We start from the raw sequence: 17332 nt of genomic DNA, 5'->3' as shown, positions 1-17332 counted from the left end.
TTTTTTTTTGCACTGGGCTCAGCAGGAAATGGTTCTGTTATACTGCTCGCTGTCCTCTGAGACCTTCACTGAAGCATTAACAATGTGAAGTCCAAGGTCTTGGTGAGGTTATTTTGTGCTGTTCCATTGGTTGTTGGAACATTCTTAAAGTCTATGCACACAGGTTTGATCAAGGCACACTCAATGTTCACGCATAGTTCAGCAAAGTACTTGTCAGAAATCTTCTACACTTGACATTTGTGAAGAAAATGTGAGTGGTGCTTGCCTGTGCAAATCTTGCCTCCTAAGAGCCAGGGCATTGTGGGCGGTTCCCAGAGTGTTGCTATATTTGCTAATGTCTGTGCTGAGTGGCTGTGTTCAAAGTCTACAAAACCGGGGTGGAACACTTTCAAAAGGTACTAACATGTACACTTTTGGCACATATATGTATGCTTTCGAAATACTAATATGTACCATTTAGATAAAGATAGACATTTTGGCTTTGTATCTTATAGTATATATGCATCCATCCATCCATCCATCGCCAGATGAAAATTAAAATTACTTAGACAAGAAACAGCATAACTCATCTTATAATTGGAGGCATTTTAAAATGATACTTTTCAAGTGAGAAATAAGCATTTGTAATAACTTTTTTTTTCTTGTTATGACTACAGCTCATTTGAATTTGTTCTACACTACTTTGAATGAATGAATGCATGTCACTGACTGTCTGAGCATTGCGGTAGCTTCTGGACACAGATGATATTCTGGACATCTTCCTAATCTAACCCATCTGGTTTTCATCAACCAGATAGAAGAGTGTTCCATGACCTTGACTGAATGTGTCAAATAAGAGTGACATCCAAAATATTCTGTGTTGGGTGTATTCCAGATACGGTTAGAAAGGATTTTGACTACACTTTGCTGTAAGACTTCATTATAAACTCAAACATCAGTCTCTGTCAATCAACATCTGCTAGAGGCTATTTGATTCATAACAGCTTTACGGATCGGTAAGGATGGACAGCTGATGGACAAATGGTGGTTTAGATACATTAGCATTATACCAGTCATTATTTGAGGCTGATTAATATTTTAACATCACAGTGTATAGGTATAAGGGAATTTGTATACAATTTGCTGGAAGCCATCAGTAGTATTTCAGTGTCCAAAGTGTTAAATGACTGTTTAGCTGTTGTGCTCGAGGGAAGACACAGTTCTTGTGACTGATAGCTTTGTTTTTATGGATCTGTAGTGGCGCTTTGAGAGTCACTAATCTTTCCTCCCTGCTTTCAGGACTTTAGCTCACACTGGTCCTCGAGAGAGAGGCTACATCCATTGATTCTTTTTACCCCAGTTACTTCCAGCCATTAAATATTCGTTAACATATGCATTTTACCCAATCTTAGCAACTGTACTTGCTATTATTAGTCTTTGCCTTTTCAGTCCAGTATTATTCTTGGCCACTATAACTCTGCATGCATAAGTAACAATGATTTCATTCAAAACGGCAGTAGGTTGCAGTAATGTATTGCATGGTTAGTCATCCACCTGTAAAAAAGTACAAGCCCACATGTAGTAGAAAGCCAACTACACAACACAAAAAGTACTTTAAAAGGAGAATGAAGGAAGAAAAATCTAACTTTATAGTGCTGTGTGGGCTATGTAAGCCTATTGGCTCTCCACACGAGCATATCCGCACATCTGTCATGCTTGAGAACTTGAGTGGAAAGCCTGCTGAAACCTTACAACTTTAGCAGCGAGACAGCAAAGCAAGGTGCAAAGTTTTTTCTGCATCACATCTAGTTAATAGAAAACTTTAGTGTATATTACAAGATGTGTGCTAGAATGCACTTGATAAAAGTATTATAATATTTATGTGTGCCCCCAGTGAAACCTTTTGTCAATCGCAAATCTTTATAAATGAGTGTTTGTGTGGTTCTCAAATTAATGTTTTTCCAGTAATCAGAGCCAAAAGCATCCTGCCTTTTCAAACACATGCTTACAGATTTTAGAGCATTTTAAATGCAACTTCCAAAAGAAATTATATGGATTTGAAGCCCACAATTATTATTGCAGGCACAATTTTATTTATTTATTTATTTTTCAATGCTGTGGGGAAAAACAACAACACTCGCAGTAGAAAGTGTGCCAGTCAAATCAAGTCACACCTCCTGCAGATCAATTGCTTTAAACGGAAAATTCTGTCAGCACCTACCTCTCCACATATCACTCAAAACTCCTGAGATATTTTTCCCTATGCAACAAAAAGAGCTGCTGTTATTAAAGTGCCAAAACTGCTTTCCATTCAACAACATTTTTTTTAAAGTTAAGTTGCAATTTTACTTGATTTATAAAAATAAAAAAAAGAAAATCATTATTTACCTGAATTATGTGGGGGTTTAAACTCCTTACCTAAACCTAATACATATATATATATATATATATATATATATATATATATATATATATATATATATATATATATATATATATATATATATATATATAACACACACACACACACACACACACACAGACACACATAACAGCGGGTAAAATAAGTATTTAACATGTCACAATTTTTCTCAGTTAATATATTTCTAAAGGAAAAAAATTTTAAAATCTTCACTAGATGTCGGTAACAACCGAAGTAATCCATATACAAAGAAAACAAAATAAATACATAAAAAGGCATGGAAAACTAAGACATCAGCTGAAATCTACCTGCCCATATAGTCAGTGGAAATGAATATTAGCTGGTTCTGTCCCAACACCTACAGTACCAGGATGATGAAGATGAAACAAGGTTGGACACATCACCAAGACAATGGCCAAGGAATATCTCGATTGTTTCAGAAAAAGAAAATAAGGCTTCTAGAGTGACCGAGCCCATCACCTGAATTGAATCCAACGGAGAATAAGAACTAAAGATCAGAGTTCATAGAAGAGGCCCACAGAACCTTGAGGATTTCAAAACTATTTGTGTGAAAGAATGGGCCAAAATCACACCTGAGGAATGCATACGACTAGTTTCTTCAAACAGAGGGTGTCTTGAAGCTGTCATTAACAACAAAGGCAAGGCTTTTTTACAAAATATTAAATTAAATTTGATATATATATATATATATATATATATATATATATATATATATATATATATATACACACACACATATGGCAAAGTTAGTTTAGGTTATATAGTATAGACATGTTTTTCTTAATTAAGTTGTTTGAAAAAAAAAAAAAAAAAAATCAATAATAAAATTACAAATGAATACAGCCTTGGTGAGCATAAAAGACTTAATAATCTTACCAACTCCAACTATAAGTATGTAAGCCAGTTACAGTTGTGTAACCACTTGCGTATACATGTCATTTCTGTTAGCAGTTGTGTTGAGTTTGTTGTACGTTGCCTTAGTCTTTAATATCTTACAGAACATGGCACACTAAATGTGCTACACAAACCGGGAGTGGAAAGTCAATAAATAATTCAGGGAAATGTGTAAAGAAGGCTGTTGCATTCCACATTAACAGTAATGCTTAACAACCGCAATGTGCTTTGTACATCCCAAGGTTACTCTGCTGATGATTGCTACCAAGGTGTGTAAGAATAGTGTGTAGCAGGAGAGGAGTAATTGAGCTTCTATGCACAATGAAACCATCACATGAAGATCTACGTGGCTGCAATAACATATGTCACACCTCAACACCATTCACGAGTTCAACTGTTTCCCCCTTCCCACCAGAAATACCACAGGAAATGCAAACGCATCTTGAATGTTGTACAATTTCTATAGTCCTTTTAAGTGGCTGTTCATAAGAGGTGTGAATTATTTACAGTGGAAGCCAGAGTAACTGACAATGGCCCTTTCACAGTGGTCAGTCCAATCTGGAGGAAACCGTCACTGGCAATTGGCGAACTCCGTTTTACACTGAGTCATAATGTATTTGAATGCCATTTTCATCCACCCCCACCACCTCAAATATACTTCCAGTTACAAAGTCCAATATTATACAACAGTAACCAACAGTATGCGGCCATTAGGATGCATTTCAGATGTAGAAAAATGACAGAAAAATTAGTGCCTGATCTCCGTTTCTAAAGGTTCCAGTCTTAATAACAATGTACAATGAAACTAAAGCAGTCTGTTGTGGTCAGATAACCAGAATGCATTTGATTATTCTGTCAGTGTTGGTAAAATATAAGCAAATCTTCTATGGACAGATGGGATCTAGAAGCTAAAAAGCACATAAATATTAGCAGCTCGGATTAAGACTGGAAAAGCAGAGAACGGAAGCATTTAGTGATACTATCAGCTGACCACTTAGTCGACTGTCTGTGTAGATATGAGACTGAAATTAATGGAAGGGCTGCATATGAAATTTGAAACAGACAGCCATCACACAGGGTAAAAAAAATATGAATATTAGAAAAATATCCATACATCGCCAATCAAACCATGCTGACATTAAATCCAACAGTTGTAGTGAATTACATAAACTAAAAGATTATCGACCTCTTAGATATCTTACTATTGGAGCCCTCTTTTTCATTTCGGCCTAAGTGGCCTGTTGGGATGCTGTAATATAATGCATTAGTCTCGCTGTTTTATAAAACATTCATCCAGTGGGACAACGTGATTTCGCATCAAACAAGTGTAGTCTTTACAGTCGGCATCTTCATTTGAGTTGACTGAGAAGTAATTCTGATTAATTTTGTAACGGAAAACAAGTTCAGCTATAGGCCATTAAAAAAAAATATAATCTCTGTTCAACAATGCGTAGCAGCGGCATTCTTAATATTTGCTCTATTTTATTATAAAATAAGAGCAAGAAACACAAAGATAAGTTCCATTAACAAATCTTTTGATCAGGCAAATTCAACAAAGGGAAAAAAAGAAAAAGCTGTCATGGGAACACTAGAAGCAACATTACTTGAATAGAGATTGATAAGAGTTCAGCAAACAGTATTTGAAGAAAGAACAAGTAAAACAAGCTGCCGCCAAGGTATTTTTATGGCTTAAATTTGTAAAGTATCAGAATGGTCCCGTTCTACATCTTCGCCACCAAAAGTTTCTTCTCAGTCCTTCTGAATGGCCGTGGGAAGAAAAGCACGGCAGACACAAGATCTGAATATACCTTCACTTCAGATCTTTATTGTTATACATTCAGTTTATATAGGATAAAATAACGGTGGTATGGTCTTTTTCAACCAATAAGATATGGATTACATATGTGTTGAATATGAGCCAAAACAACAAGTTATATAAACATACATGTGATCAGAAATTACGGGACATATAAGGAATAATACTGGCACTGAGCCTTTCAACTTTCTGTAAAGGACAAACTAAACTCAACAACCTGGGCTTAAAAGGTCCCCGCATCAATCTTCAACGATTCACTTTTAGGTATCATCTGCGCATGCAGGTATACATCGAGGGAAAGAGACATAAGACTAAAGCATAGAGAGAGAAAACACAGATGGGAGGAGGGAGAAAAACATAGGACAAGGAAAGGGAGAGCAGGAGATAAAGAGAAGACAAAAACACTTCATATGTAGCAAAAATAGGAAACATCTGTGGAAGGAGCAAGTAAGAAGGGAGGAGGATTGCAAAGAGGCAAACTCACATTAATATCTAACAGAGATCGTGATATAATCTAACAATAATTAATTTTTCAAATAAACAATACAAAACAAAAAGTATTTTTGTAAGTTCGAAAAGACAAAATGCAAAAGAGCTATACATTCTGTGCAACACTGAAAAAGTGTATGACCACTCCACAATGCTTTTTACACAGTTTTACAAACTTGCTAAAATCCACCCAAGACTAATTTTTCAGGGTCATCCTAGTTGGGTAATAATAGTGAACCTACAACAAATATAATATTTGTGTTCCCTCTTGCTCAAATTTCTTTAATTTAATTCCAAGGTAATATAATACTCTTAATACAACGTTTTACAATCTGTGAAATTAATCCATAATGTGGGTTTATTTCTAGATGTAAACATCTGGGCTGCACACTACTCAGAACTCACTGGTGAATGCCTTTTAAATTAAAACTGAATTTATAAATTGTAATGGTCAATAACTGTGCAGACAAAGTTTGAATACTTGCTTCAGCAGGAGCACGAAGGTGCACACAGCGCACTACAGAAATGATGTGAACATTGAGGAAATGATGGCAGACTGAGAATTTTCAAGCCAAAGTTAAGTAAAAGACCACTTCTAAACCAGAGAAGATAAACACGCTGGTTTTCTTTCGGGGGAAAAAACATGCAAGCACTGTCACCGACAGCAAGTTTAGTTTTATTTTAGTTTTCATTTTGCTGTTTACCTATGGAGGCTTTCTTTCTTTTTTATTTATTTGATTCGTCAGTGTTTGATAAAAATTCTATAATTTATTAGTCAGTAAATAATACAGCATGTGGTGTAGACCTATATGCCATGCCTCATCTTATTCCTTTTTGTGTGCATATGATCTACATGATCGCGTGTTCTCTGTGTGATGGTCAGTCTGTGTGAATTGAATGCTTTAAACTTTAAACTTGCAAATTATGCTGCGCTTTATGCATTTGCCCACTGCCATATTCATGTCATTTTCACTGTGTGCTTTATGCAAAAGTGTTATCTTTGCTTTATTTGAAAAATGATTCCCAATGCAGACAAACTATGTGAATACTGAGTGCCCTGTTGGTTACAGTGTTTACTTCCTTTTTAATTATATTTTTATTACATTTTTATTTATTTTTGAAAAAGACTTTGTCATCTAAAGTATAAGTATGTTTATTTTACACATTTTTACATTTATTGTCAAATAATTTCAAATGTCTAATAATAATATATATATATATATATATATATATATATATATATATATATATATATATATATATATATATATATATATATATATATATATATATATATATATATATATATATATATATATATATATTGGCCCCCATGCTTTCCAAGATATCGGTATTGTCATTGGCTGTCAAAAAAACAATATCGGTTGACCACTAGTATCAATTCGATGTTCAGAAACCCCTCATGATTCACAATGGAGCATGGCATAAACTGAGAGGGCATGAACTAGCATCCAGATCCTAGAAGTGAAGTACTGCCCACAACAGTCCCACATTTGCACAGGTCATTACACAGGAAGCAATTGTTTGTTCATATGCCCCTCACAAATAGAACACAAGCCAACAAACTGTGAAACATGAACATAATCACACCATTTGACCACTGAATGTCAACTACTGTAAATACCACAGGCCCACGATAAACACATCCAGTGAGTAACACTGACAAAAGGCTTTGTGTCATAATGAATAGAAGACATCGATGTAATCTGTATAAGCAAAATGAAAAGAATAGCCTGAAGTTATTACCAGCTGCCTCCTATAGGAACATCATGGATTCTGCAATATTAATAAAGGGATAAATGTGCACTTTGAGTTCCACCTCAGTCCAAACATGCTTGGCTTCAGGTGTTTTCAACCAGCCTCTATAGCAAAAATTAGCTTAAGTCCATGTGCACTGATTCTTCCCTTTATTTTCTTTTTTACTAACCCAAACAGTATTCCACTAAGAAACAGTAAATCTGTCATTGTAATCCATGTGACGTCAGACAAAATAGATTTCTCAGTTAGTGCTTTATATAGTCTTCCTCCCATTATGAGAATCCCTTTGTAATGTTCCATAGGCAGAAGGACACTGAATTGTAGGTTTCTGTGACAGAATAAATGGTTGACCTGAGCAGCTTAACCTACATACAATTCTGACAAAGGGAATTGAATAACCTCACATCATACGTCCTGTTACTGTTTAATAACACATCATGTTTCATGGCTCCTCTTTACATTGAAACAGTGACAACTTTTAAAATTAGCCTTGATTGCCTCTGACAGCACAATAAATAAATATGAAATGACACTGTCAATTAGTCCTCAAGCATTAAGACATTATGTTAATAAGAAATGACATATTGAAATATTATGGAAGACTGAGGTTAAATGCTTGACTATAAAACAGCTAGTGATGATATTAAAAATTACAAAAGGACAAAATGAATCAAATTATTCTGTTTTATTAGGTTTCTGAACTAGAGAAAGTTTCTGGACTGGGTTCTAAACTTGTAATTGATATTTCTATTGAAAACTTTACTGTGACTATAAAATTTTGAAAAATGTTGTGATATTACATTACAGATTATATAATATTACTTATTACAATGATATTATATTAAAGACAAGTCTGCAATGTGGTTTTACAAAATATTGTTAAAAGGTTTTTTTTTTACATTTGTAATAATTAAGGCAATATGTAACTATTAAAAATTTTCTAAGTAGAAGTATGAATTAAATATTTTATGATACAATATTGTTCAAATGTTATAATCAACTTAATTTTGTTATGTGTTATCCCAAGAGTGTATTGCATTGGTAAAACTGTTGACAGCTGATAAAAAGGCCACTTTTGTTATGGGTCAATTAATTTCTACCAGCTAGTTCAGTAACATACAGACGTTAAATTTAAATACATTTACACTTAAATATAATACAACTGAAGGACTAATACAGTTATGAATTATTCAGAATTGTTCACTAAACTGCAATACAGTGTGACAACTTCCCCATGTGACAACTAGCCCCATACATACTTTGCAGTAACGTTTACACAGTGATGGCTATAGATATTTATGCTTTGCTTGAGCAATGCATCTTCTAGTGATAATGCCATTTCAACACGTCCCATCATTATAAACCATCCTGCCTGGCAACATATTTCATTCGGAAGGCAGCTATACATGACCACAGGCTACTGATGGCCCAAAATGCACCTGTAACGCAGGAACTGTCAATTGACATGCAAGCTATAGGGCCTACAACACACTGGTTATCATTGAGAATGAGCATCCACATCTTTCATCTACCTAGCAAGGTCACGACAGCTCCGGTAAGGCTATTGTACGTAACCGCTACGTATGTTTGCCTTACCGTATACTCCCTGGCAAAAAACGCCTTCAAATAGTGTGGCCAATAACCACAGGAGAGCAAAGATAATTTCCATCTTCACGTTAGTCTGAACATATCCAGCTCCTCAGGCGGCGAACAGTTGAAGGCAGTACGTGCAGTCCAAATCTCCCAGCTCGCGTGACCGTATCATCAAGAAACAGCTGAAGTGGTGTCTGTCAGTCAGAGATGTCTCGCTAATCATTTCTTGCCAATTCAATGCAAGTGTTTTCACCAAAGTGGTCTAGGCGGAGATGTAAAGCTGTGACAGATGAGGAGGACGAGCATCAGACCTTCAAAGCGGGTCTCCTCCTCACATCTTCGCCGGCATTAAGACGCGAAGAGCGAAAGTGAATGACAGCGCCATGGGAAACACGCGCGCAATTAATCGGTTGCGCGCGCTGGCATCCACCTCTTCGACGTTCCCAAAAGGTAACACTGCGGAATTCAATGCGAATTGCGAAAATAACCAAGAACCCTACGAGACCGCCGTTCGCATCCTCTTTGTGGTTACAGGATGCCGGTGAGACAGAAAGGCATGCCGATAAAAGCTGCTCCTATAGCAACACTGTGACTCTTCGTCTCCAGCGGATAAATAAAAAAAGATTAAATCCTTTATTTCATAAGAGATGTTTGGGCTAGTTTTACTTCAAGGAAGTCTCTGGCCCCGGTTTGAAAAAAACGATGACACGTAAAGAGATGCGTCAGGATGCCTATTTTCAGCATAAAGCGTAATTTAGACTGAATGAAATGTGAAGGGTGGCTGGGAACGCTGCGCCATACGTACTGCGCTGGAACGCCGGAGCCCAGCTGGCTGACTACGTCAAAGAGCGCGTGAGGGAGCGGGCGAGCGAGCGCGCGCACTCGGATCTCATTTGTATGAGAAGCACTCTCGCGCTGAGAACGTTCGCAGTAGAGCAACGTGAACTTCATCATAAATTAAAGGCCGCTAGTCTAAATGGTATACATGCTTTCCGACGTTCGTTCGTGCGTTTGTCGTTTTCTCTCACTGAAACGGAAGATGATGTAGCTGCTATTAATTTCGCCGCGCTTCGTCCTCCCCTGTCGACTTTATAACTATCAAATGAATGATTTTTCTTTCCATTACCAGCATCTCGATTGCAACAGCATGAGTGGCTGCGAGGCTAAATACACTGTGAAACAGTTAGTCATTAACTCAGGTAATGTTAATATGCCAACAGGCTATATCTGAGCTAATGAAATCTGTTACTGTAAAATGTATTGATGATGGCACAGGTGGTAAAATAGAAGGTCAGGATGACTACATGTATTCAGCAGCACTGGGTTCACTGAAAATAAATACTGTAAACATGAACTAAATAATTGGAAATGGAGTACAAAACTATCAACACTCAAAAACATTAGTCAAGTCACCTTTATTTATATAACACTTTTAACAATACAGATTGTGTCAATGCAGCTTTACAATATTAAATAGGGAAATAGTGTCTCAATAATACAAAAGGACAATGCAGTAAACACTCAATTTCCAGTTAAAGGCAGTTCATCACTGAATTCAGTGATGTCATCATTCAAGCTCAGTTCAGTTGACGATATCGCTGGAAAATAAGTGTCCCCAACTAAGTAAGACAGAGACAACAGCGGCAAGGAACCAAAACTCCATTGGTGACAGAATGGAGAAAAAAACCTTAGGAGAAACCAGGCTCAGTCGGGGGCCAGATGAACTAGCAGGTTGTTCCAGCAAAGTCAGATTGTGTGGAGGACTCATCTGGTTGCTGTGGTCTTGTCCCGATGGCTGTCAAGGAGACAAGGTCTTTACTGTGGATCTGTCTCTGGGGCTCACCTTGTTGTCCTGGTCTGACATTCAAGGGCTGTAGAGGTCCTCTCTGTGTGCTGATCCACCATCTGTTCTGGATATGTACTGGATCCGGGTGACTAAGTGACCATCTGATCTGGATACAGACTGGATCTGTTGGCTACGATGACCTCGGAATAAGAGAGAAACAGACTAATATTAGCGTAGATGTCATTCTTCTATTGATGTAACAAGTACATCATGTGTTATGGGAAGTGTTCCCGTTTCGGGCTTTCCTAATTAATGCAGCCTAACAATACTTTAAAAGATTTGAATATTAGAAATGTGTTAGTGTGTTATGTGTAAACCAGGTTAAAGAGATGGGTCTTTAATCTATATTTAAACTGATAGTGTGTCTGCCTCCCAAACAGTGTTTGATAGATTATTCCAGAGTTTGGGCACCAAATAGGAAAAGGACCTACTGCCTGCAGTTGATTTTGATATTCTAGGTATTATCAAATTTCCAGAGTTATGAAATGCAGCGGACATGGAGGACTATATGCAAGATTATATGATAAATAAGATCAAATGTAAAAAAGAGAAAATTCTAAGAATGCCCATAAGATTTATATTATAAGTGTTTATAAATTTACAAAGTTTATAAATTCATGTCATTCAAGCAATGTTACAATAACAAAAACCTAAAACAGTTAATTCATATTCCCCTCTACAAAAAAAAATCTAAATTTGAACAATGTTTTAAAGTAATTAATATACATATTGCCTTTTTACTTACCCAATTTTAAAGCAAATTATAAAATATAAAGCAAATTATAGTATTAATCTGTAAAAACTCCTCTTCATTCATTAACCTATAAACTTACCTATCATATGTGTTACCAGCCAAAATCTTCTTAAGATACGCTACCAGCACAACACAGTACGTTGTTTATAATATTTATATTTTATATTCATATTTATATGAAATGTATACAAGTCATACTAAGTCAAATGGTCAACTTAGTGCTTTGCATTACAATATCTTATTCAGCCTGTCAGCTCAGGACTTCCCAGCATCCGAGCATTTGTTGTTTTACAAACTGCGTGCTGTACTGCCATCTTCTGGAATATGAAGAAAAAAAATGTTTCATGAAAACCCAAGGAGACATGCAAAATAGTTGATTAAATTAAATTGTGTGTGGGGGGTGGGGGGTTTTATAACCATAAAATGATTTTTAATAATCTGCTACTTGATATTCAAACAATGTATCCTATTATTATTAGTATTGTGTAGCATCAAGAACAAATTAGAAATGACAGATTTTTTTTTACCGGTGATTATCTAGACATCTGAAACTGCTCAAATAATTTAAAACACAGGGGAAGTTACAAATGCTAATCATTACCAGTGAGTCTGTAGATTTAAATAAAACTAATAAAAACAAATTTAAGGCTTTTAAATACTCTTTTTAAAACCAGCACAATTAAAAATACAATATATTATAAACAACTTTACAGTTCAAATACAGGTTTTGAACAAAACAAATAGTTTTATACAATAAATAGCCTTTAAACCATTTTTTAAAGATAAGTCAAAACTCTAAATTATATTGATGTTCATTTAAGATAACTATATTATATAGTTTAAAATGTGCTGGACTCACATTAATTTATTGTATTAAATTACAGCATTTTTATGTTTAATCATCACATTAAATTCCTGTTTTCCATCCCCAAATTTAAGACTTATTGAAATTATAATTAAGACTTTTCTTTACCCTTTAAAATATTTAAGACTTTTTAAGGACCTGCAGTGACCCTGATTACTCAGATTGGTTTCTTGAGGGCATTTTAAAAGATTTTGTACTTTACAACCCCAATACTGGAGTGGGCACCTTAGTGAGCCAAGAAGCTTGGCTGTTAGCCCACCTGCCTGGAGTTCCATTTGCATTTCAAGGAAGATGCATCTTAAGTGACAGATGTACTGTAACTTACAGACTAGTTCTGACTATCTGCACTTTATCTCTCAAACTCTGTCAACCTAGTGCATTAGAGCACCACTGCTTTTTCTTTTTCTGTGAATGACTTAAACGGTAACCACATAATGAAAGAATAGAACGCTAGCCAATTATTAGCTCAAGAGATGTTCAATTCCTAAGGAAGACGTAATGACAGCCAGGGTACTGTAACTGATGACCCAGCTTTGCTCCATTAGACAAACATAATGCTATTCACCATTTAGATCTTGTGTGCAAATCAAAAAATCAATAGTAGACTTGAAGTCTCTGTCAAGAGCTCTGAGAAATTTGTTGAGGACATCACAGTCATACCTAATGCAAATTAATTCCTAAACACATCTACTGCTCTATTATTTCACACTCAACTTATTGGCTTACATAGTTAAAATCATCACAAAAATGATTTGGTGCTCAACAAAAGCTGGCGAATAGCTGGAAATATTACTTCTGCTGAATATTAGCAGCATTTAAATATAATTCTCAACTAATCTACCTCAAGGGTCACCTTGTTAAACTTTTTATGAATACTCTTAATTTACATTATCTATAAAAATCTGAAAAAGCCAGAATTATACTGGGACCTTTTCATGAGAAAGGTAATGTTCTTACATCAAGGCCTTAAATCAGAAATAACTAAATAAATCACCTCAGTGTGTATCCTTTCAGATGCTACAACTAAGCAGCATTTATTAAGAGAGGCTAAAGACGAGAGGCTTGCTCATGCGGATTCTTATAATGAATGAATTCCATTATAATGCGAAATATTCTGATCAGAAATATGTTCATGTCCATGCATTCATTCGCTCATGTCAAGGTTCCTCAGCTTCACAGATCACAGAAGGGCTGTTATGTGATCTTGCTGTTTTTGGATGGTTGGAGTTAGTGATGCAGCATAATGACCTGGACAGCTCTGAGGTTTCTAACGAGCAGCTGTCTCGTCAATCTCAGCTCACCACTGCAAAGGCTAATTTTAACCCAGCGCTAATTTGCCTCAACTCTATGACAAACACAGATTTCTGACAAACCCTAATTAACCAATAACATGGGCCACTGCACCACATGTGCAGCTGTCATGTATGATGTGTAGCTCAAGGTGTAAGGTGTCTTGCTTAAGCCGAAGTCCAGCAATTAACCTGACACACAAAAAAGAGATCTAATGCCTCCTCCTACAGTTACCTCCTACATATTTATTCACTTTAGTGGGCAACTGTGCAGGTGTGTTAAAATAAATACATAAATAAAACTTAAATTTGCTCTTGTTGGTGGAGGAAAAACATGCACAGTATAGACTTGTATCCATACAGAAACTGTTCTTTTAAATTGTAGTAATATATGAAAATATTGCATTTTAAATTCAGCCTTTGCGAGCGTCTTTCAAAAACATTAAAAATAAAAAACTCTTATTATCATTGTTGATTGTGGATAATAATGTACAGACGGTATTGTCCACTACATTTCAAAAGACTAATTCCCTTTTTTTAATTTTTTAATTTGTTACGTGACATTTAAGACATTTGTATGTTACAAATGATTCCCTTTTCTAATAAATGCTGTTCTTTTCAAATCTCTGTTCATGAAAAAAAACTGAAATCCTTAATCCTTAGTATTTTTATTTTATATATTTATTATTAATTATGCAAAAATATAGCAATGCCATTAAATTAAATAACTTTTATATTTATTTTATAATTGTAATAGTTATTTTAATAGTATTTCACAAAATTACTCTTTTACTCAAATGCCTAGTCCCAGTGCCATAACTTTAAAACTGACTTATTTCATTTGAAATTGTGAGCCTTAAAAACAAGTTGAAGCATTGGTGAAAGTTGTGCAACAAAGTGAAACAAAGGAGAGGCTCAGGGTTTCACTTGAATCTCACACTAGCACAGCATGCTGATTACCATGCGCTTCAACTGTGGTTTCTGTTTTGGGTTTTTAGACATCACAGTAAATTTTACATGCATTTAAATATTATTTTCTCCCAAACTTAAGGTCTTTAAACACTTTTACATTCTGGTATCAGAAATGTTCTGCAGACTGTTATTTTCATTTATTTATTTATTTTTATCAATAGCATGAAATTATCTTTTTTTTTTTTTTTTTTTTTTTTTTTACAAAAACAAAATTCACAATCTCTGCCTGGCATTCAAACACAACATCCTACTAGACTGCAGTACAAATCTAACAAAAGGTTAATGATAAGATGTTAAGTCAATAACACAGTCCATAACAAAGAAGGTGTAAATTAAATACCTGCAAGACATGTTGGAAAAGCAAAAGCTTGTGCTTTTTACACAGTTTTAAAGTGCACTCTTCTCTTCAGTACATGAAAAGCTGAGAGCCTGTTTCCTGTCAACATTTCCCTGTAAGAGTCATTAGTGATGTAACCAGTTACACTTACAGTATTGTTCAAAATAATAGCAGTACAATGTGACTAACCAGAATAATCAAGGTTTTTCGTATTTTTTTTATTGCTACGTGGCAAACAAGTTACCAGTAGGTTCAGTAGATTCTCAGAAAACAAATGAGACCCAGCATTCATGATATGCACGCTCTTAAGGCTGTGCAATTGGGCAATTAGTTGAATTAGTTGAAAGGGGTGTGTTCAAAAAAATAGCAGTGTGGCATTCAATCACTGAGGTCATCAATTTTGTGAAGAAACAGGTGTGAATCAGGTGGCCCCTATTTAAGGATGAAGCCAACACTTGTTGAACATGCATTTGAAAGCTGAGGAAAATGGGTCGTTCAAGACATTGTTCAGAAGACCAGCGTACTTTGATTAAAAAGTTGATTAGAGAGGGGAAAACCTATAAAGAGGTGCAAAAAATGATAGGCTGTTCAGCTAAAATGATCTCCAATGCCTTAAAATGGAGAGCAAAACCAGAGAGACGTGGAAGAAAACGGAAGACAACCATCAAAATGGATAGAAGAATAACCAGAATGGCAAAGGCTCAGCCAATGATCACCTCGAGGATGATCAAAGACAGTCTGGAGTTACCTGTAAGTACTGTGACAGTTAGAAGACGTCTGTGTGAAGCTAATCTATTTTCAAGAATCCCCCGCAAAGTCCCTCTGTTAAAAAAAAGGCATGTGCAGAAGAGGTTACAATTTGCCAAAGAACACATCAACTGGCCTAAAGAGAAATGGAGGAACATTTTGTGGACTGATGAGAGTAAAATTGTTCTTTTTGGGTCCAAGGGCCACAGGCAGTTTGTGAGACGACCCCCAAACTCTGAATTCAAGCCACAGTACACAGTGAAGACAGTGAAGCATGGAGGTGCAAGCATCATGATATGGGCATGTTTCTCCTACTATGGTGTTGGGCCTATTTATCGCATACCAGGGATCATGGATCAGTTTGCATATGTTAAAATACTTGAAGAGGTCATGTTGCCCTATGCTGAAGAGGACATGCCCTTGAAATGGTTGTTTCAACAAGACAATGACCCAAAACACACTAGTAAACGGGCAAAGTCTTGGTTCCAAACCAACAAAATGAATGTTATGGAGTGGCCAGCCCAATCTCCAGACCTTAATCCAATTGAGAACTTGTGGGGTGATATCAAAAATGCTGTTTCTGAAGCAAAACCAAGAAATGTGAATGAATTGTGGAATGTTGTTAAAGAATCATGGAGTGGAATAACAGCTGAGAGGTGCCACAAGTTGGTTGACTCCATGCCACACAGATGTCAAGCAGTTTTAAAAAACTGTGGTCATACAACTAAATATTAGTTTAGTGATTCACAGGATTGCTAAATCCCAGAAAAAAAAATGTTTTTACAAAAATAGTTTTGAGTTTGTACAGTCAAAGGTAGACACTGCTATTTTTTTGAACACACCCCTTTCAACTAATTGCCCAATTGCACAGCCTTAAGAGCGTGCATATCATGAATGCTGGGTCTTGTTTGTTTTCTGACAATCTACTGAACCTACTGGTAACTTGTTTGCCACGTAGCAATAAAAAATATACTAAAAACCTTGATTATTCTGGTTAGTCACATTGTACTGCTATTATTTTGAACAATACTGTATATGTCAAATGGAGAAAGGTAAATTAAAGACAGCAACATAGAAAAATCGGGAAAAAACACAACAAAAGAAAAGGATGGGTAATTTAAAAACAGAAGATATACAAATAGTTATTCTATTTTAAAATAAAATAATAATAATAATACCTCACCTCAAAATGCTTCAGAATTTATTTAGCATCATTTTATTCAAAATATGTATGACTGACATTCTTCCAAGAGATTGAAAGGTGAACGTTTGAACAACTTTCTGACTACTCTTTTTCATTTAATATTAATAAGGACTGGAGCTGTCATAATCTAAAATAACAAAAAGCACTATAAAAGAAACATTGTGGTCATAAAAGTACATGGATTTAGTCTTTGAAAAATAGTGCACATGTAAACCAGAATTTTCAATTTTGGTTTGAAATGATATAATGTTTGGACAATGTTATTATGAAATGAATTAATCTGAAGAAAAAGAAAATAATAATGAACTGATGTAGATGCAGATAA

At 35.5% G+C, this 17332-nt stretch overlaps 1 protein-coding gene across 3 annotated transcripts in view; it reads right to left on the bottom strand.

Moving 5' to 3' along the window:
* mdga2a (MAM domain containing glycosylphosphatidylinositol anchor 2a) overlaps positions 1 to 10083 on the bottom strand; it is a 142206-nt gene extending 132123 nt beyond the window's left edge. The window contains exon 1 of one of the 3 annotated variants that reach the window (XM_026286291.1): positions 8997 to 10083. In XM_026286291.1, coding sequence (XP_026142076.1) covers positions 8997 to 9069 — 73 coding nt within the window. In that variant the 5' untranslated portion in view covers positions 9070 to 10083. The remainder of the gene's footprint in view (positions 1 to 8996) is intronic. The other 2 variants (XM_026286290.1, XM_026286289.1) reach the window with 2 other exon arrangements.
* Positions 10084 to 17332: the final 7249 nt, after the last annotated feature.

Source organism: Carassius auratus, chromosome 17 (genome assembly GCF_003368295.1).
Source record: "Carassius auratus strain Wakin chromosome 17, ASM336829v1, whole genome shotgun sequence".
NCBI lineage: Eukaryota > Metazoa > Chordata > Actinopteri > Cypriniformes > Cyprinidae > Carassius > Carassius auratus.
The sequence above is the reverse complement of the archived record's forward strand: the minus strand, read 5'-3'. Positions and strand labels throughout refer to the sequence as shown.